This window comes from Muscardinus avellanarius (genome assembly GCF_963383645.1).
Source record: "Muscardinus avellanarius genome assembly, chromosome: 3".
In the NCBI taxonomy this organism is placed as follows: domain Eukaryota; kingdom Metazoa; phylum Chordata; class Mammalia; order Rodentia; family Gliridae; genus Muscardinus; species Muscardinus avellanarius.
In genome coordinates, this window is record NC_137788.1 from 131,901,481 (window position 1) to 131,923,672 (window position 22,192).

The 22,192-nt window shown below is 43.1% G+C and overlaps 1 protein-coding gene across 3 annotated transcripts in view; it reads left to right on the forward strand.

The window, feature by feature from the left end:
• DIS3L (DIS3 like exosome 3'-5' exoribonuclease) overlaps window positions 1–20,778 on the forward strand; it is a gene marked incomplete at both ends in the record, with an annotated part of 47,285 nt that extends 26,507 nt beyond the window's left edge. For all 3 annotated transcript variants that reach the window (XM_080693368.1, XM_080693369.1, XM_080693370.1), the window contains 11 exons: window positions 403–579; window positions 898–1,067; window positions 2,364–2,525; window positions 5,028–5,275; window positions 6,859–6,951; window positions 11,043–11,576; window positions 13,666–13,820; window positions 14,622–14,800; window positions 19,583–19,728; window positions 20,205–20,379; window positions 20,473–20,778. In XM_080693368.1, the coding sequence (XP_080549494.1) occupies window positions 403–579; window positions 898–1,067; window positions 2,364–2,525; window positions 5,028–5,275; window positions 6,859–6,951; window positions 11,043–11,576; window positions 13,666–13,820; window positions 14,622–14,800; window positions 19,583–19,728; window positions 20,205–20,379; window positions 20,473–20,778 (2,345 nt within the window). The remainder of the gene's footprint in view (window positions 1–402; window positions 580–897; window positions 1,068–2,363; window positions 2,526–5,027; window positions 5,276–6,858; window positions 6,952–11,042; window positions 11,577–13,665; window positions 13,821–14,621; window positions 14,801–19,582; window positions 19,729–20,204; window positions 20,380–20,472) is intronic.
• Between the last annotated feature and the right edge of the window lie 1,414 nt (window positions 20,779–22,192).

The following is a 22,192-nucleotide window of genomic DNA, read 5'->3' on the forward strand; positions in this document are numbered from 1 at the left end:
GCACTTCACCAGTGGGACTTGGTGGAAGTCCCCTAACCTGCACCACAAAGAAGTTTAATTTCACCTTTGAAGGGGAGTTTTTTTGTTTTTGTTTGTCTTATTTTGCAGTACTGAGGATTGAACCCAGGGGCATTCTATCTCCGAGATACACCCCAGTCCTATTTTTTAGACTTTATTTTGAAATAGAGTCTTACTAAGTTGCGGATCTTCACTAAGTAGCTGAGGCTGGCCACGAACCTGCGATCCTCCTGTCTCAGCCTCCCAAGTACTGGGATTACCACGCGTGGCCGGGAGGAGTTTTTCTCTGCAGGAATGCTGATTAGACCTCTAGTGCCTTCCGTCTGCCCTCCCTTGGTGCGGTACCCTGGTGCTTCACGAGTCTGTGTACACTGCCTGATGCAGGTTTAGCCAGTGACATCCTCATCCATGGCATGAAAGCGCGGAACCGCTCAATCCATGGAGACGTGGTGGCCGTGGAACTGCTCCCCAGAAAGGACTGGAAGGGAAGGACCACCGCCCTGTGTGAGAACGACAGCGAGGACAAGGCCCCGGGCGAGGCGAGCGAGCCCATGCCCACGGGTGAGCCCCATCTTCCTTTCTTCTTCTTCCTTTTCTTTTTATTTTGGAACTAGGGATTGAACCCGGGGGGCATCTGACCTCCAAGCTGCACCCCTAACCCTATTTATTTGGAAACAGGGTCTTCCTAGGTTGATGAGTCTCACTACTTGCGGAGGCTGTCCTTGAACCTGGGGTCCTCCTGTCTCAGCCTCACAAGAACTGGGATTACAAGCAGGCACCACCACACCCAGCTTATTCTCGTCTTTACTGCCAAATTCGTCACTGCCCAGGTAAATGACACCAGCCAGTTCACGCTTTATTCTGTCTCGTTTCCCCAAGGGCGAGTGGTGGGCATCCTTCAGAAGAACTGGCGAGACTACGTGGTGACATTTCCATCCAAAGAAGAGGTTCAATCTCAAGGCAAAAATGCCCAGAAAATCCTAGTTACACCTTGGGATTACAGAATCCCCAAAATTCGAATCAGCACCCAGCAAGCAGAAGCCCTCCAGGTAGCTAACCCACACCTCGACTGTTTGCCTTCCGTCTCTGCCAGCCTTTGAGCAGTACCAGGAAGCACTGATAATTCCTTTGCATAAGAGAAAATAAATTATTGATGGGTTCTGGCACTCCAAGACACTGTTTTTTAAAAGTTCTAAATATATAAGAACCATCTATTAAGTAGTCCATGGTTAATAAATGAAGGCCAGAGAGAAATCGTCCTAGAAAGAGCTGTGTAGGACAACCTGAGTGAACATACATTATCCAGCTGTCCAACCCAGAAACTTTCAATAGCTACACTTTGCCAACACTAACAAGCTTTCCTCCAGCAAGAGATATAGAAATACGATCACTCTGCCCTGTAGGGATGATGTAGTGGTACTTCACAGAATCGATTATCCATAAAGGAATATAGCACTGGAGAGAAGACATAAACAAGAAAGTTAGAAATTAAACTTTACTTGTGGCAAAGATTGTAGGCACTGCCCGATTTAATTCAGCGGATGTTTTGCAGTTTATAAATGAGACAGTAAAGCAGAATGTCCCCAGTCAGGAACCTGGCCATTGTACCTTTACATCCTGAAGCTTTTTGCAAACTCTCAAGGCCAGCTGTGACTAGTCCACATTTCATTCCCATCGTTTGCTGGAATTGTTGGGCAGCGAAGGTCCAGTTTACAGGAGACCATCTTTCTCGCCAAAGAGCATCTTAAGACTTCACAGGAATCAAAAAGTAACTCCCACACACTTTTTTTTTTTTTTTTTTTTTTTTTTGTGGGTCTGGGGGTGGAACCCAGGGGCATTTGACCTTCGAGCTACACCCCCTGCCCTATTTTTTTATTCTTTATTTTGAAACCGGGTCTCACTGAGTTGCGGAGGGCCTCACTAAGTAGCTGAGGCTGTCCCCGAACTGCGATCCTCTGGTCTCAGCCTCTCCCACACACTTAAAATTGAGACTGCTGTTTTAAAACTTAATTTGGACCATGCACAGTTCAGTTTTTCCATTGTGTTGCAAATGTTAACTAAAATGTGTTACAACTGGCTTTCTTTAACAAAGACTGAAATTTCCAGCCCACTTACTTGATGTCTAGAGGTAAAGCCTCCCCTCAAAACATCTGCCAAGCATTTGCATACCATCTGGCAATTCAGTAAAATAGGAAGAACAAAAGACCAAAATTAAACCGTCACATACCACTCTGCAAATCGGCCCTTCTGTTTGGAACTCAGTGCCATTTCTCTCCTGTTTGATGCTTCTGACTGAGCTACTTAACTCCCAGTGTCTGCTTGTGTTTCATTTTCCCCTTGTGTAGGACTTCAGGGTGGTTGTGCGCATCGATTCCTGGGAGTCAACATCTGTGTATCCAAATGGACATTTTGTGCGTGTTTTAGGAAGAATCGGTGACCTGGAAGGGGAAATTGCAACCATCCTGGTAGAAAACAGTATCTCAGTCGTCCCTTTCTCAGAAGCTCAGGTCAGTTTCCAGACACCTTCAATCTAGTAACAGACATTTTTTTCCCTTTTATTGTTTGATTATTAAGAAAGAAAAATCTATCCTAGTGCTTGGGAGGCTGAGACAGGATCACGCAGGTTTGCAGCCAGCCTCAGCTACTTAGTGAGGCTCTCAGCAACTTAGTGAGACCCTGTTTCCAAATAAAGTATAAAAAAGGTCTGAGAGTATACTCCAGGGTTATAAAAGCCCCTGGGTTCTACCCCCAGTACCACCAAAAAAAGAAAAGAAAAGAAAGAAAGAAAGAAAGAAAGAAAGAAAGAAAGAAAGAAAGAAAGATAGCTAAACAGATTGATCTTTGGCTGAATGTGGTGGAAAATTCCCATAATCTCACCACTTGGGAGATTGAAACAGGAGGCAAGGTCGGCAATTTGGGGAGACTCTGTTTCAAAGAAGTAAAAAGTAAAAAGGCTGGGGGTGTAACTCGGAGGTAAAATGAGCCTGATTTTAACTCCTGGGACTCCCCCCAAAATAGAAAGCAAAAACTTGATACTACATAACAACCCATTGTCTAAAGCCACAGAATAATGGAAAGAAAGAAAAGAAAGAAAGATCTCCCCCCTCTTCATTTGTATCTGGACCAGACTAAAGTCAGCTTTGAGTGTAGAATTAGTTTCCTGCAACCTCACAGACGTCAAGTTGTTAAATTTTCCAAGTGTGCTTAAAAATGGCCTGTCAGTGTCTTGTAGTCGACACGCATCCATCCTCAGCAGCTTCAAGAGCGCTCAGCTACAGACTGACCCAGCTGAGCTCCACGCCCGTCAGAATTGTTAACCAGAGGTGGAGTAAACCTGCAGGGAACAGGCTCCTGGGATCCGTATATCTCTGACCTGTGGGTCAAAATACAACGCTCATTATGAAAAGGTTTTTATAACCTTTAGAGAAAACAAAACTCCAATGAACATAAAGCACCAGCTATTTCCATCACTTTATGGCCTATTAAAATCCTCATAAATCTTATTTATTCTTGTATAGCTACATTCATTGTGTGGACTTATTTTCTGTTCTGCTTCTTTCACTTAAAATTATTTCTATATATTGATATAGCCTACTTATTTTTAGTACTTATGACAAATTACCACATATCAACGCACCCTAGTTCACGTAAACATTCCTCAACTGTTGAGCATTTGAACTGTTTAATTTCTCGGTATTATTTTTAAAAATGTTTCTTCCAACTTTCTTATCTTTTTTTAAACCTTTTGATCGTTTCCTTGCAATATAATCCTTAAAGTGTGATTACCAGGTCAAAGGGCATGAAAAATTTAAATAGGTTTTGTTATGTATTGGCACATTGTTTTCCAGAAAAATTGGGCCATTTTGCATTATCATCAAGAGTATATGAATGTCCTTATTTTCATTGTTGTTTTTCACAGATCAGGAGCCATACTATGAAAATGTCTTAGAATATTTTACATTTTTAAATTTTTATGTTTAACATTAATTTTTAGAAATTATTTGTTGACTTGTTTGGCAGCTTAGTGAAAATGTTAGGATAAAGGATGAATTAGATTTCACAGAGCTAGAACTCTCTCTCCCCTTTTAGCCTACTTAACTGCAAATTGACGGCTTAAACAGGTAATCAAGGAGTGAAAATGTCCCAGATCAGTCCTATTTAAAGCACTCTTATAATCTCCGCACTTGGGAGGCTGAGACAGGAGGATCGTGCAGGTTCAAAGCCAGCCTCAGCTACTTAGTCCTTTTGCAACTCAGTGAGACTCTGTTTCAAAATAAAGAATGAAAAATAGGGCTGGGGGTATAGCTCGGAGGTTGAATGCCCCTGGATTCCATCTCAGTACCAGAAAAAATAAATAAATAAAAATAAAGTACAAAGAATGAAATTAGGGCTGGCAGTGTAGCTTGAAAGTACAATGTCCCTGGGTTCAATTCCTAGTCCCCCCCCCCACACACACTTTTATTATTGATCAAAAGAAGTAAAATAATTGATGTAGCATGTAATTGGGGATGAATTTCTACTTGTTTATATTGAGTCACTGAGGTGAATAGGGACCTATGATCCTCCTTTCTCAGCCCTCCAAGGACTGAGATTGCAGGCATGCACTGCCATGCCCGGCTACATGGTCATACTGAGAATGACAGATTTTTTTTTTTTTTTTTGGTGGTACTAGGGATGGAACCCAGGAGTATTCTACCTCCAAGCTACAACCCCAGCCCTATTTTTTTTTTAATTATTTTTTTTTTGCGGGTCTGAGGATGGAATCCAGGGGTATTCGACCTCCGAGCTACACCCCCACCCTATTTTTTATTCTTTATTTTGAAACAGGGTCTCACTGAGTTGCAGAGTACCTCACTAAGTAGCTGAGGCTGTCCTCAAACCACGATCCTCCTGTCTCAGCCTCCCAAGTGCTGGGATTACAAGCGTGTGCCACCACCATGCCCGGCAAACAGTCAATTTTTATAGAAACTGTTCTTCCCGAATAGCTGAATATTTGACCTCTCATGTAGATGTGTGAGATGCCTGTGAACACACCAGGGAACCCCTGGAAGGTGAGTGCCGAAGAGGAAAGAGACCGCAGAGACTTGAGAAAAAGCCATCTTGTGTTCAGCATCGACCCCAAAGGCTGTGAAGATGTGGACGACACGCTCTCGGTCAGAACCTTAAAGAACGGCAACCTGGAACTCGGGGTCCACATTGCAGATGTAACCCACTTTGTGGCTCCCAATTCTTATACTGATGTTGAAGCCAGAACAAGGTAACCCAGCCTCAGATCCACAATGTGGCTGTTGTGTATGTAACTCTCTTTTGTATCTGTACCATTTTCTTTTTATTTATTTATTTATTTAGTGGTACTGGGGTTCCTGGAAGCACTTCTAACTCCGGGCTACACTCCCAGACCTATTTTTTACATTTTATTTGGAAACAGGGTCTCTTAAGCCAGCGCGACTGGCTTCGAACCTGCGCGATCCTCCTGTCTCCGCCTCCCAAGTGCGGGGATTACGAGCATGTGCCACCATACTTGGCTCTGTGCCATTTTATTTCCTTTTTTAAATTTTTCTTCTCTGTTCCCTTGGGTTTTCATTTTTTTGGTGCCATTTTATTTATTTATTTATTTATTTATTTATTTGCGGTTTGGGGATGGAACCCAGGGGCATTTGACCTTCGAGCTACACCCCCTGCCCTATTTTTTTATTCTTTATGTTTGAAACAGGGTCTCACTAAGTTGCGGAGGGCCTCACTAAGTAGCTGAGGCTGTCCGTGAACCACAATCCTCCGGTCTCAGCCTCCCGAATGCTGGGATTACAAGCATGCACCACCACGCCTCGCTTTTGTGCCATTTTATTTTATTTTATTTATTTTATTTTATTTTTTATTTTTTTTTTTTTTTTGCGGGTCTGGAGATGGAACCCAGGGTCATTTTACCTCCGAGCTACAACCACTGCCCTATTTTTTATTCTTTATTTTGAAAATGGGTCTCACTGAGTTGCAGAGGGCCTCACTAAGTAGCTGAGGTTTTCCGCGAACCGCGATCCTCTGGTCTCAGCCTCCCAAATGCTGGGATTACAAGCGTGTGACACCATGCCCGGCTTTTTGTGCCATTTTAGATGTTCCAAGATGTTTAGATGTTTGTGCAAATCTTTTTCTTTTCTTTTTTTTTCTTTATTTTATTTTATTTTTTTTCAGTACTGGGGATGGAATCCAGGGACATTCTACCCAAGCTACACCCCCAGCCCTATTTTTTATTCTTTATTTTGAACTGTGATCCTCTAATCTCAGCCTCCCAAATGCTGGGATTACAAGCGTGTGTCACCATGCCCAGCTCTGCACATGAAATCTTCATGTAAATTTATGTACAGGAGTGTCTTAACTCCTGTACAAAAATACTGGGTCACTGTGCTCCCAGTTTTCACCTGTGACCAAGGATTTCTGTCACTTTTTTTTTCTTTTCTTTTTTCCTTAGAGCTGCATTCCCAGCCCTATTTTTATTCTTTTTATTTTGAAACAGTTTCTCACTAAGTTGTGGAGGGCCTCACTAAGTAGTTGAAGCTGGCTGTGAACCTGGATCCTCGTGTCTCAGCCTCCCAAGTACTGGGATCACAAGCGTGCACCATCACGCCCGGCTTCGTGTCGCTTTTTCTCTTTCTCCTACCAGTGGGCATCGCTTGGAAAGCAGGACCCTGGCAGCGGTTTTGCCGCGCCCGGGCTGGGCTCTGTGTGGAGCAGCGGCCGTGGCTTGGGCACCGTGCTGAGGGCCAGGCCATTTGCTTCTCAGCCCGTGCCGTCAGCGTCCTGCTTCTCGCTGCTGAGGGTCAGTCACCACGTGCGTGTCGTTCACAGGGCTACCACGTACTACCTAGCTGACCGCCGCTACGACATGCTGCCCTCCGTCCTCAGCGCTGACCTGTGCTCCCTCCTGGGAGGCGTCGATAGGTGAGCTGGTTGTTTGACTTCAAGGCTGGTCTTGGCCTTCTGAGGTGCTGGTGTTCCCGCTCTGGCCTTTCCCTCCTCTCCTGTGCTCTCTCCCTCCATCTCTGCTAGCCCCATCTCAGCATGACAGCTGTATTCCTCCAGCCTTCCCATCCTCTCCTCTCTGCTTTTCTCCCTCTGTTGTTAGGGGTGTTGATTTGTTTGTTTGTTTTCTGTGGCACTGGAGATTGAACCCAGAGGCATTCTACCTCCAGGCTACATCCTCAGCCTGATTTTATTTCTTATTTCAAAACAGGGTCTCACTAGGTTGCTGAGAGCCAAGTTGCTGAGGCTGGCTTTGAACCTGCAATCTTCCTGTCTCAGCCTCCCAAGTACAGGGATTACAAGAGTGCACCACCACATCCGGCTTTCCAGCTTTTCATTCTACCTCTGAGCTACAACTGCAGCCTATTTTATATTTTATTTTGAAACCAGGTCTAAATTACTGAAGCTGGCTGAGGACTTGCAATCCTCCTATCTCAGCCTCCCAAGTACTGGGATTACATGTGTACGCCACCGTGTCTAGCTTTTTTTTTTTTTTTTTGTATGTGTTTGTGTGTATGTGGTACTGAGGATTAAACTCAGAGGCATCCTACCTCCAACCCCAGCCCTATTTTATTTTTATTTTGTAACAGGGTCTTTTAGGTTGATGAGAGTCTGACTGCTTGCTGAGGTTGTCTTTGAACCCATGATCCTCCCAAGTACTAGGAATACAAGCTTGCACCTCTACGCCTGGCTCTTGTTAGCAACTGGGATGGTGGTGCATGCTTGTAATTCCAGTACTTGGGAGGCTGAGACAGAAGGGTCACAATTTTTTTTTTTTTTTTTTTTTTTTTTTTGTGGTATTGGGTTCCTGGAAACCCTTCTACTTCCGGGCTATACTCCCAGACACCTATTTTTTATATTTTTATTTGGAAACAGGGTCTCTTAAGCCAGCACGGCTGGCCTCGAACCTGCGTGATCCTCCTGTCTCCACCTCCCAAGTGCGGGAATTACAAGTATGCGCCACCATGCCCGGTGAAGGATCACAATTTTGTGGCCAGCCTCGGCAATTTGTGAGGTCCTTCATGAATAATGAGACCGATTTTAAATATAGAATAAGCTGGGCGTGGTGGTGCACGCTTGTAATCCCCGTGCTGGAAGGTGGAGACAGGAGGATCGCGCAAGTTCAAAGCCAGCTGCACACGCTGGCTTAAGAGATCCTGTTTCCAAATAAAAAATATATAAATTAGGTCTGGGAGTGTAGCCCAGAGGGAGAAGGGTTTCTAGGAACCCCAGTACCACAAGAAGAAAGAAAAGAAAGAAAGAAAGAAAGAAAGAAAGAAAGAAAGAAAGAAAGAAAGAAAGAAAGAAAAAAATAGGCCTGAGGGTATAGCTCAGAGGTAGAATTCAATCCCATGAATTCAATCCCCAGTACTACCAAAAAAAAAATTACGTTTATCTTGGAATAGACCAAAATTCATAGGTTCAAAAAGATAGTTAATGAAAGGCTCTTTTCTGTTACTTTCCCTCAGTAATCAGGTTTTTTCCCCTAGAGATAATACACATACAGTGTGTGGATATGTGATTTTTCTACTTTAAATAAATGGTAGGCCAGGTGTGGTAGTGCACAGCATTTGGGAGGCTGAGACAGGAGGATCGCAGTTCATGGACAGCCACAGCTACTTAGGCCCTTTGCAACTCAGTGAGACCCTGTTTCAAAATAAAAAATAAAAAATAGGGCTTGGGGTATAGCTTGGAGGTAGAATGCTCCTGGGTTCCATCCCTGATACCACCAAAAAAAAAAAAAGGCCAGGCGTGGTGGTGCACACTTGTAATCCCAGTACTTGGGAGGCTGAAACAGGAGGATCACAGGTTCAAAGCCAGCCTCAGCTACTTAGTGAGGTTCTCAGCAACTTAGTGAGACCCTGTTTCCAAATAAAGTATAAAAAATAGGTTTGGGAGTATAACCCGGAGGTAGAAAGCCCCTGAGGTCCACCCCCAGTACCACACACACAAAAAAAGTAGCATTTTATATATACATACATAATCATACACATATACACATACATACACAGGTCAGCACCTTCTTTTTAAAAATTTTAACAATTCAAGGACAGTCTCAGCCACTTAGTGAGGCTCTCTGCAACTCAGTGAGACTGTTTCGAAATGAATAAAAAAATAGAGACCTAAGGGTGTAGCTTGGAGATAGAATGCCCCTAGGTTAAATCTCTAGTTCTGCAAAAATAAATAAAATTTTAACAAATTATTTTAGAGAACATTGTAGATTAGTAACAGTTGCTTATCTATGGAAATTTGGATAGTTTCCAATCTTGATATTATAAAGCTTTACTAAATTACACTGAACACAAATTACTTCACATTTTGAAAAATATAACTTATCTGAAGAAATTCTTTAGCATGGAATTTGTGTCTAGGGTACATGTATTTATGGTTAGATCAATATAATCAATTTGCCCTGTGCACAGGTTATACCAATTATATTTCCACCATCAATGTATGTGTTTGTTTCCCTATAGCCTTGCAACACAGTGTGTGTGTGTGTGTGTGTGTGTGTGTGTGTGTGTGTTGCTGGGGATTGAACCCAGGGGGATTCTACCTCCAAGCTACATCCCAGTCCTATATTTTTATTTTTATTTTCAAACAGAGTCTCACTGAGTTGCAGAGAGCCTCACTAAGTGGCTGAGACTGTCTTTGAATTGTTACAATTTTAAAAAGGAAGGTGCTGACCTGTATATGTATGTGTATATGTGGAGGACCGCATGAACCTGCGATCCTCCTATCTCAGCCTCCCAAATACTGGGATTACAAATGTGCACCACCAGGCTGAGGTCCTGTTTTTAAAATAAAACATAAAATAGGGCTGGAAGCCAGGCATGGTGGTGTACATTTGTAATCCCAATACTTGGGAGGCTGAGACAGGAGGATCACAGATTTGTGGCCAGCTTTTTTGGCCAGCTTCAGCAATTTAGTGAGGCCCTCCACAACTTACCCTGTTTCAAAATAAAAGAACATAAACGGGCATCGTTATGCACGCTTGTAATCCCAGCATTCATGAGGCTGAGACAGGAGGACCATGGTTCACGGACAGCCTCAACTACTTAGTGAGGCCCTTTGCAACTCAGTGAGACCCTATTTCAAAATAAAAGAATAAGCCGGGCGTGGTGGTGCATGCTTGTAATCCCCGCGCTTGGGAGGCAGAGACAGGAGGATCGCGCAGGTTTGAAGCCAGCTGTGCTGGCTTAAGAGACCCTGTTTCCAAAAATAAAAGTATAAAAATAGGTCTGGGAGTGTAGCCCAGAGGTAGAAAGGCTTTCAGGAACCGAAATAAATAAATACCAGTAACCACCAAAAATAAATAAATAAATAAATAAATAAATAAATAAATAAATAAAAGAATAAAGAATAGGGCTGGGGATGTAGCTCGGAGGTAAAATGCCCCTGGGTTCCATCCCCAGTACTAAATTAATTAATTAATTAATTAATATGCATGGTGGTGCACACTTGTAATCCCAGCATTTGGGAGGCTGAGACAGGAGGATCTTGGTTAACGGCCAGCCTCAGCTATTTACTGAGGCCCTTCAACAACTCCATGAGACCGTGTTTCAAAAATAAAAATATTTAGCCGGGCCTGGTGGCGCACGCTTGTAATCCCCGCGCTTGGGAGGCAGAGACAGGAGGATCGCGCAGGTTCGAAGCCAGCCGTGAGCGCTGGCTTAGGAGACCCTGTTTCCAAATAAAAATGTAAAAATAGGTCTGGGAGTGTAGCCCGGAGGTAGAAGGGCTTCCAGGAACCCCAGTACCACCTAAAAAAAAAAAAAAAAAAAAAATTTAAAAATAGGGCTGAGAGTGTAGCTCAGTGGCAGAATGCCCCTGGGTTCCATCCCCAGTACTGTAAAAAATAAAAAAAATATATAAAAGAACAAAAGCAGGCTAGGGGTATAGCTTAGAGGTAGAATCCCCCTGGGTTCCATCCCCAGTACCACACACACAAATTAATAAATAAATAAAAATAGCGTTGAAAAGTGATGTTGCCAATGTTACCGGCTCTGCAGGTATGCTGTGAGTGTCCTGTGGGAACTGGATAAGACATCTTATGAAATCAAGAAGGTGTGGTATGGCAGAACCATCATTCGATCAGCTTACAAACTCTTCTATGAAGCAGCCCAAGAACTACTGGACGGAAACGTGAGCACTGTTGCTGATATCCCGGAGCTTAAAGACTTGGATGAGAAGAGCAGACAGGCCAAGCTGGAGGAGCTAGTGTGGGCGATTGGGACGCTGACTGACATAGCTCGCCATGTCCGAGCGAAACGAGACCGCTGTGGTGCCCTGGAACTCGAAGGGGTAGAAGTTCGAGTACAGCTAGATGAAAAAAAGAACATTCATGACCTCATCCCCAAGCAGCCCCTGGAGGTCCACGAGACAGTGGCTGAATGCATGATCCTGGCCAACCACTGGGTAGCCAAGAAGATCTGGGAGAGCTTCCCTCACCAGGCCTTGTTGCGCCGGCACCCTTCTCCACACCAGGAGTTTTTCGCTGAGCTCCGGGAATGTGCTAAAGCAAGAGGCTTCTTCATAGATACCCGGTATTCCACCTGGGAGGGCAGAGGAATGGCAGGGGTCGCTATACATTTATTTATCATATCCTCATTCTTAAAATGTGACAGGCCAACCTTTGACCAAACAGAAAACTCCGGGGCTAGTCTGGGCGTGGTGCTGCACGCTTGTAATCCCAGCATTTGGGAGGCCAAGACAGGAGGATCGCGGTTCACAGGCAGCCTCAGCTACTTAGTGAGACCCTTTGCAACTCAGACCCTGTTTAAAAATAAAGAATAAAAAATCAGGCCGGGTGTGCTGGTGCAAGCTTGTAATCCCAGCATTCGGGAGGCTGAGACAGGAGGATCGCAGTTCACAGACAGCCTCAGCTACTACTTAGTGAGGTCCTTTGCAACTCAGTGAGACCCTGTTTCCAAATAAAGAATAAAAATAGGGCTGGGGGTGTAGCTCGGAGGTAGAATGCCCAGTACTGCCAAAACAAAACAAAACAAAGAAACTCCATTATAGTTTTACCATAAATGTTAGGTAGACTCAAAATTAAAACAAGTTTTAATTTGTGTGTGTGTGTGTGTGTGTGTGTGTGTGTGTGTGTGTGTGAGAGACTGGGGGTGGAACCCAGGGGCTTTTCTACCTCTGGGCTGTACTCCCAGACCTATTTTTATGCTTTATTTGGAAACAGGGTCTCACTAAATTGCTGAGAGCCTCACTCAGTAGCTGAGGCTGGCTTTGAATTTGTGCAATCCTCTTGTCTCAACCTCCCAAACTCTGGGATTATAAGCGTGCACCACCACGCCCGGCTAAAACAAGTATATTTAGATAGGGTTTTTTTTTGTTGTTGTTCTGTTTCGGTGCTAAGATCAAAACTGGGGACTGGCACAGCTAGGCAAACTCTACCACTGAGCTACATCCCCAGTCTTTTTTTGGCGGGGGCACTTGGGATTGAACCCAGGAACATTCTACTTCCTAGCTACACCCCAGCCCTATTTTATTTTTTAGTTGGAAACAGGGTCTTGCTAAATTTAGAGCCTTGCTAGGTTGCTGAGGTTGGCCTTGAACCTGCAATTTTAATGCTTCACCTCTCAAGAACTGAGATTACAGGCATGCACCACCAGGCCTGGCTTCCAACCCTTTTTATTTTACTCTCACAAAGTTGCCCAAGCTGACCTTGAACTCAGGCTCCTCTTCCCTCAGCCTCCTGAGTAGCTGAAGCTACAGACATGTGCCACTGCCCCAACTAGTTTTATTTTTAATATACTTCTATATTTCCTGAGATTCCATACATGTTGAGCTGGGCATGGTGGCACACTTGTAATTCTAGTACTTGGGAGGCCAAGACAAGAGAATCACTGGTTCAAGTACAGCCTCAGCAAGCAGTGAGACTCATCAACCTAGTGAGACCCTGTTTCAAAATCAAAATCAAAATGGAATGCTTCCTATCTCAAAAAAAATTGCACCTCAGATTTAGTTTGGCTTTGATCTTAAATTTAATTTTCAAGAAAGGGTCTCACTATGTTACCAAGGCTGATCTCAGTCTCCTGGACTCAAGTGATCCTCTAGTCTCAACCTCATGAGTTCTGGGACTACAGGCACACATGGTTCTGGATGAATAATTTTTGATACTTATTTTTTATTTGTGTGTGTATGGATACTGGGGGTGGAACACAGAAGCTTTCTACCTCCAGGCTATACTCCCAGACCTATTTCATATTTTATTTGGAAACATGGTCTCACTAAGTTGCTGAGGCTGGCTTCGAACCTGTGCAATCCTCCTGTCTCAGCCTCCCAAGCGCGGGGATTACAAGTGTGTGCCACCATGCCCAGAAATTTTTGATATTTAAAAAAAGAAAAAGCCTATTCTTTGACCTATCTAGAATGTTTAAACTTAGGTATATTAAAAATTCAACCTGATCAAAATTTGATCACCTGGTATGGCTAGGCATTAATTTACTAGTTCTAATATTAGTTATGTCCTACTATTACACAGGATAATACTTACTACTTAAGAAATTTAACTGCTGGAAGATGAAGGTATTCAGACCAATGAGTCAAGGGTTTCCACTTATAGTGTTAGCTTGTTACCTTTGGGGACTACATAAAGATATTTCTGTTTTTTGTCAGGTCCAATAAAACACTGGCTGATTCTCTGGATAATGCAAATGACCCCAATGATCCTATTGTAAATAGGCTGCTGCGGTCTATGGCTACACAGGCCATGTCTAATGCACTGTATTTCTCTACCGGAACGTGTGCGGAGGAAGAGTTCCATCATTATGGTAAGTGGTAAAAATTTTCCATGTGTGAGCCAGGCGTGGTGACACACAGCTGTAATTCTAGTACTTGGGAGGTTAAGACAGGAGGATCACAGGTTTGCAGCCAAACCTCAGCAACTTGGTAAGGCCCTCTGCAACATAGTGAGATCCTGTCTCAAAGCGAATAAAATATGGCTGGGAGCCCAGCATGATGGCTCACACTTGTAATCCCAGTATTCGGGAGGCTGAGACACGAGGATCACAGTTCGTGGACAGCCTCAGCTGCTTAGTGAGGCCCTTTGCAACTCAGTGAGACCCTGTTTCAAAATACAAAATAAAAAATAGGGCTGGGGTGTAGCTCAGAGGTAGAATGCCCCTGGGTTCCATCCTCGGTACGGAAAAAAATGTGTGTGTGTGTGTGTGTGTGTGTGTGTGTGTGTGTGTGTGTCTGGGGTGTTGCTCAGAGGTAGAATATCCCTGGGAGGTCAATCTCTAGTACCAAAAAAAAAAAAAAAAAAAATGCCTACAACCTTGGACAAGCTGCTTTAAAAGCACATACATAAGCCAGGCGTGCTGGTGCACACTTGTAATCCCAGCGTTTGGGAGGCTGTGACAGGAGGATCCAAGTTCACAGCCAGCCTCAGCTACTTAGGCCCTTTGCAATTCAGTGAGACTCTTTTTCAAAATAAAGAATAAAAAATAGGGCTGGGTGGGGTTGTAGCTCAGAGGTAGAATGCCCCTGGGTTCCATCCCCAATACTGAAAATACAAAAAAAGCACATATATAGTATATATATACATTTTAACATTCCGTATTTTTTCCAAGGTCTTGCATTGGATAAATATACCCACTTCACTTCTCCAATAAGAAGATATTCAGATATTGTAGTACACCGACTATTAATGGCAGCAATTTTAAAAGATAAGAAAATGGAAATCAAAGAAAATCTGTTCAACAACAAAGATCTTGAGGAATTATGCAGACATATCAACAACAGAAACCGAGTAAGAAGACATTTTATTTATTTATTTATTTATTTATTTATTTATATTTTTTATTTTTTGGTGGTACTGGGAGTGGAACCCAGAGACTTTCTACCTCCGGGCTATACTCCCAGACCTATTTTACATTTTATTTGGAAACAGGGTCTCACTAAGTTGCTGAGAGCCTCACTAAGTAGCTGAGGCTGGCTTCGAACCTGCACGATCCTCCTGTCTCAGCCTCCCAAGCGCGGGGATTACAAGTGTGCGCCACCACGCCCGGCATAAGAAGACATTTTAAAATTCTCTTATCCAGCCTGGCATGGTGGCACACACTTGTAATCCCAGTACCAGGGAGGCTGAGTCAGGTGGATGGCGCAGGTTCTAAGCCAGCCTCAGCTAATTAGTGAGGCTCTCAGCAACTTAGTGAGACCTGTTTCCAAATAAACTATAAAATAGGTCTGTAGCCCAGAGGTAAAAGCCTCTGGGTTCCATCCCCAGGACCACAAAAAATAAAAATAAAAATTCTCTTATCCATCTTTTCCTGCTAAGAGAGAGTATCAGCTTTATTGCATAATAAAGTGCCATATATTTTAACAAATTAAATTCTATAGTAACTCAAAAAAAGTGCTCTTAATAAATTTGCAGATGTTCTGAGATAACTTCTGTGTGGGGTTGAAATACTTCAGACTCAGTCTTGGTAGCTGAGACTCTAGGTGCATGTCGCCATGCCTAGCTTAGATTTGGGAGACTTGACAATGGATTAGATGTTTTTCCCAAAGGTAGAAATGTAAAGATTCAAGCAACACATGAAGGAATGAAGACAGAGATATCACCTGTCATTTTACCACCCAATTCTAGACAATGCTAACTGTGTGTGTATGTGTGGTACTGGGGATTGAACCCCGAGACATTCTACCTCCAGCTATATCCTTAACCTCCTTTTTTATTATATTTTATTTATGTCTTTCAAACAGGCTCTCACGTTATTGCTGAGGTTGTCCTCAAACCTGCAATCCTCTTGTCTCAGCCTTCCAAGTATTGGGAGTACTGGCGTGTGCCACCATGCCCGGCTGCTAACATTTTTATTTATAAAAATATACCATAAAACAGGCATGGTAGCACATGCCTGGAATCCTAGTACTTGGGAGGCTGAGACAGATGTATTACAGCTTTGAGACTAGCCTCAGCAATTTAGTGAGACCCTGTTTCAAGGAAAATTTAAAAGGGCTAGGAGCGTAGCTTGGAGGTAGAATGCCCCTTAGTTGAATCTCCAGTACACACACACACACACACACACACACACACACACACACACACACACGCCATAATTGCCAGGCATGGGGTACATGCCTAGAATCCCAGTATTTTGGAGGCTGTGACAAGAGGATTGCAAGTTCAAGGCCAGCCTCACCAATTAAGCAAGACACTCAGCAATTTAGCAAGACCTGCCAGGCGTGGTGGTACACACCTATAAACCCTGTACTTAGTAGGCTGAGACAGGAGGATCACAGGTTCAAGGACAGACTCAGCAAGTAGTAAGATGTGTCAACCTAGCAAGACTCTATTTCCAAATAAGAAATAAAAAAAATCAGGCTGAGGTGTAGCTCAAAAGTAGAAAGCGTCTGGGTTCAATCCCAGTATAATGACAGAAATAAATAAATAATTTAAGCCAGGCGTGGTGGCGCACGCTTGTAATCCCAGCATTCAGGAGCCTGAGACAGGAGGATCTTGGTTTGCAGACAGCTTCAGCTACTTAGGCCCTTTGTAACTCAGTAAAACCCTGTTTCAAAATAAAGAATAAAAAATAGGGCTGGGGGTGTAGCTCGGAGGTTAAATGCCCCTGGGTTCCATCCCCAGTACCTAAAAAAAAAAAAAAAAAAAAAAAAAATACAAAAAGGCTGGGGGTGTAGCTTGGAGGTAGAATTGCTCCTGGGTTCAATCTTTAGTACCAAAAAAAAATTTTTTTTTTTTTTTTTTTTTTTTTTTGCAGGTTTGGGGATGGAACCCAGGGGCATTTGATCTCCAAGCTACACCCCCTGCCCTATTTTTTATTATTTATTTTGAAACAGGGTCTCACTGAGTTGCAGAGGGCCTCACTGAGTAGCTGAGGCTGTCCGCGAACCACGATCCTCCAGTCTCAGCCTCCCAAATGCTGGGATTACAAGCCTGCGCCACCACGCCTGGCTCAAAATTTTTTTTTATATACTGAAATCTTTTTCACTTAATATGCGCATTATTGATAGCCCACCATATCAATAAATCATCATTTTTAGGAGCGTTTTATTCTATTTCACATAGTTGCTACTAGTTACAGGATTGCACAACACAGAACAAGACCACTGGGTAACAAAAAACTAAAAGCCACCTAAGCATTTAAGATAGTTTTCTATATCTAATGTTTTATAGTTTTTAGTGTCATTGGTCATGCGGCTATTTAAATTTCAGTTCACGAAAATTAGAATTCAGGTGCCTCGTCACATAGTCATTTGTGGTTAACCTATTGGCAACAAATACAGTGTTTTTCCATCATTACAGAAATTTCTGTTGAACAGAACTGTTTTGTTGTTGTTTGGGGTTTGTTTTTTGTGGTGCTGGGGATGAAACCCAGGGCATTCTGAGCTACACCCCCAGCCGCATTTTATTCTTTTATTTTGGAACTAAGTTGAGGAAGGCCTCACTTTGCTGACACTGGTTGCAAACCTGAAGTCCTTCTATCTCAGCCTCCTAAGTATTGGGATCACAAGCGTGCACCACCATGCCCGGCCCAAGCTTCACTTTAAAGAAATCATTTGCTTTTCTTCTTTATTTTGGTACTGGGGATTGAACCTAAGGGCATTCTACCTCTGAGCTATGCCCTTAGCCCTTTTTATTTGGAAATGGTCTTCCTGAGGGTCTTAACAAGTTGCTGAGGCTGACTTTGAAACTGAGATCCTCATGTCTCAGCCACCAAAGTTATATTACAGGTGTACATTATATTATATTATAGGCTACATTATATTACAGGTGTACATATACTGGATAATGCTGGATGGTTAAATTCTCACAAAAATATACATACTTTTCTGGGTGTGGTGGCACACACTTGTAATCCCCGCACTTGGGAGGCTGAGACAGGAGGATCGCACAGGTTCGAAGCCAGCGTTAGCTTAGTGAGGCTCTCAGCAACCTAGTGAGACCCTGTTTCCAAATAAAATATAAAATAGGTCTGGTAGCCGGGCGTGGTGGTGCACGCTTGTAATCCCCGCGCTTGGGAGGCGGGGACAGGAGGATCGCGCAGGTTCGAAGCCAGCTGCGCTGGCTTAGGAGACCCTGTTTCCAAATAAAAATAAAATAGGTCTGGGAGGGTAGCCCGGAGGTAGACAGGCTTCCAGGAACCCCAGTACCACCAAAAAAAAAAAAAAAAATAGGTCTGGTAGTGTAGCCCAGAGGTAGAAAGCCCCTGGGTTCCATCCCCAGCACCACAATAAATAAATACATAAATAAATAAATGAATGAATGAATAAAAAATAGGGCTGGGGGTGAGGCAGAATGCCCCTGGGTTCAGTCCCCAGTATCTCTCCCTCTCTCTCTCTCTCTCTCTCACACACACACACACGACATTTAATTAATTTATAATAGAGAATAGTTTTATATTAACAGTTTATAGAATCTAGCGGTATACAGCAGTGCACACCTATAATCACAAGACTTGGGAGCCTGGGAGAGGAGGCTCACAGGTTGATGGCCAGCTTCAGTAACATCAAGTCCATCACCACTTAATGAGACCCTGTTTCAAAATAAAAAATAATATAGGGCTGGGGGGATAGCTCAGAGATACAATGCCCCTGGGGTCAATCCCCAGTACCACAAAAAAATAAAATAAAATTTAACCTTTTACTTTTTTTGTGGTACTGGAGATTGAGCCAGGGGCATTTTACCTCCAAGCTCTCCCCCCAACCCTATTGTGTGTGTGTGTGGGGGGGTACTGGCCATGGAACCCAGGGGCTTTCTACCTCTGGGCTACACTCCCAGACCTACTTTTTTGTGTGTGTGTGGGTCTGGGAATGGAACCCAGGAGCATTTGACCTCCAAGCTACACCCCCTGTCCTATTTTTTAAATTTTTTTTTTTTTTTTTTTTTTTTTTTTTTTGTGGTACTTGGGTTCCTGGAAACCCTTCTACCTTTGGGCTACACTCCTAGACCTATTTTATATTATTTTTATTTGGAAACAGGGTCTCTTAACCCAGGGAGGCTGACTTCAAACCTATGCAATCCTCTTGTCTCCAAGCGTGCGTTACCACGCCCGGCTTTTTATTCTTCATCTTGAAACAGGGTCTCACTAACTTAGAGGGCCTTACTGTCCGCAAACCGCAATTCTCCGTCTCATTCTCCCAAATGCTGGGATTACAAGCATGCACCACCACGCCAGGTTCCCAAACCTATTTTGTATTTTATTTGGAAACAGGGTCTCACTACATTGCCGAGAGCCTCACTAAGTAGCTGAAGCTGGCTTCGAACCTGCACAATCCTGTCTCAGTCTTCCACGTACTGGGATTACAAGTGTGCACCACCACGCCTGGCTTCCCTATTTTTATTTTTATTTTGTAACAGGGCCTCACTAGGTTGATGAGAGTCTCACTACTTGCTGAGGCTGTCCTTGAACCTGTGTGCCTCCTGTACCAGCCTCCCAAGTACTGGGATTATGGGCATATGTACCATGCTTGGCTAAGACTGAACCTTTTAAAAGACAGTTTTTCTGTGGAATATGAAATTCTTCTGGGAATGCAAGGGGATCTGTTATTGTGTTGGTTGTGCTTCTTACAGGCAGCACAGCATTCTCAGAAGCAGTCTACTGAGCTCTTCCAGTGCATGTACTTTAAAGACAAAGACCCTGAAACCAAAGAGCGTTGCATATCTGATGGAGTTATTTATTCAATTAGAACAAATGGTGTACTTGTGTTTATACCAAGGTACGTTCCAACCAAAGCAATAGCTAATGAGAAAGCAGAGTTAGACTAACGTATAGAACAGAAAAGTACATTAGATATAATTCTAAAATATTCATTTAGGGCTAAGGATGTAGCTTGGTGATAGAGCATTTGCCTAGCATGCAGTACCCAGAACAGGATCCCAAGCAGTGGGCGCGCACGCGCATGCGCGCGCACACGCGCGTGCGTGCGTTGTATATAATGCATGATTCCGTATGTAATTATGAAATGAAGCAGGCAATTGGAACACATATATGTACATCTATATCAATCTTAGGCCTTTATTTTCTTCTCTAGCTAAATAGTTTGTGTGCTGGTTTGCTATTATAATCCTTAGATGTAAATAGTAGGAAAAGTATTTGTTTTTAACCTAGAAGAAAAACTAGCATTCTCCATAAGCATACTCTATATACTAAAATCCATCATCTCTGGATTTCTATTCTGCAATGACTTATAAGGTATGGGATTAAAGGTGCTGCTTACCTGAAAAATAAAGATGGTTTAGTGGTCTCCTGTGGCCCAGATAGCCGTTCTGTGTGGAAACCAGGATCCCTTCACAGATCTCAAGACAAAATCACCTCTACCACAACAGAAGGCGAATGTGTTACATTCCATTTGTTTGACCATGTAACAGTAAGTCTGTATTTCTATAAGGCATTGTTTTCTGTGTAAACAATTTTAAGTTATAATTCTGTGATTTAATGTGTATTTTCTCCTCTTTGATAGGTAAAAATATCCGTGCAGGCCTTTCGCTGCCATTCTGATACAATCAGGCTTGAAATAATAAGCAACAAACCATATATGATGCCAAACACGGAACTTTGCCCTCAGAGTTCTCTCTTGAAGAGTGAATTAGTGAAAGAAGTGACCAGATCTGTGGAAGAAGCTCAGCTTGCCCAAGAAGTCAAAGTAAACGTCCTTCAGCAAGAATATCAAGAATATTGCCAAACAAAGGGAAGGAGTCTATACCTACTCCTGGAGGAGATAAGAGACCTTGCTCTCCTGGATGTTTCAGGCAATTATGGAATATAAGATACTCTTACTTCATTAAAAGACCAATTTGTCTTATGTGCTTTACCATCTTTTTACACTTTACATCTAATTTTGTGTCATCCAACACTCTGATCAGTTGGTAGGTATTTTATACATGTGTAAAATGTTTTCTCATGTAATGAATTTAATTGCTTTAAATAAAAGTATAAGTTGGGCGTGGTAGCGCACGCTTGTAATCCCAGCATTCGGGAGGCTGAGATAGGAGGATCTTGGTTGGAGGACAGCTTCAGCTAATTATTAGTGAGGCCCTTTACAACTCAGTGAGACTGTTTCAAAAATAAAAGAAAAAGGCATGGTGGCGTAAGCTTGTAATCCCATTTGGGAGGCTGAGGTGAGAGGATCATGATTGAGGACAGCCTCAGCTACTTAGGCCCTTTGGAATTCAGTGAGACCCTGTTTCAAAATAAAGAATAAAAAATAGGGCTGGGGGTATAGGTTGGAGGTAGAATGCCCCTGGGTTCCATCCTCAGTACCGCAATAAAATGAAAGAGAAAAAGGAAGGAGGAGAAAGAAAGGAAGGAAGGAGGGAAGGAAGAAAGAAAGAGAAAGAATAAAGCCGGGCATGATGGCTCACACTTGTAATCCCAGCACTTGGGAGGCTGAGACAGGAGGATCTCACAGATTCAAAGCCAGGCTCAGTTACTTAGTGAGGCTCTCAGCAACTTAGTGAGACCTTGTTTCCAAATTAAGTATAAAATAGGTCTGGGAGTATAGCCTGGAGGTAGAAAAGCCCCTGGGCTCCACCCCCAGTACCAACAACAACAAAAAAGGTAGCATTTTATATCCACATATATGTTTCATCTATGTGTGTGTGTGTGTGTGTGTGTGTGTGTGTGTGTGTGTGGTACTGGGGATTGAACCCAGGGGCACTCTGCTTTGAGCTATACTCCCAGGCCTCTTTACTGTTTATTTTTTAAATAAGGTCTCAGTGGAAGTGTATGTTCTTGTACCTGCAATCCTTGTCTCATCCTCGTGTGTGTGTGTGTGTGTGTGTGTGTGTGAGAGAGAGAGAGATGATACTAGGAACCGCGATCCTCCTGTTTCAGCCCCCAGATGCTGGGATTACAAGTGTGTGCCACCATGCCCAGCTCCCCAGCCCTTTTTTCTTTTTTTTAATTTACTTTTTGTGGGTGTGATACTGGGGGTGGAACCCAGTGGCTTTTCTACCTGTGGGCTATACTCCCAGACCTATTTTATACTTTATTTGGAAACAGGGTCTCACTAAGAGCCTCACTAAGTAGCTGAGGCTGGCTTTGAACCTGTGCAATCCTCCTGTCTCAGCCTCCCAAGTGCAACCCTATTTATTTATTTATTTATTTATTTATTTATTTATTTATTTATTTATTTTTGCAGGTCTGGGATGGAACCCAGAGGCATTTGACCTCCGAGCTAC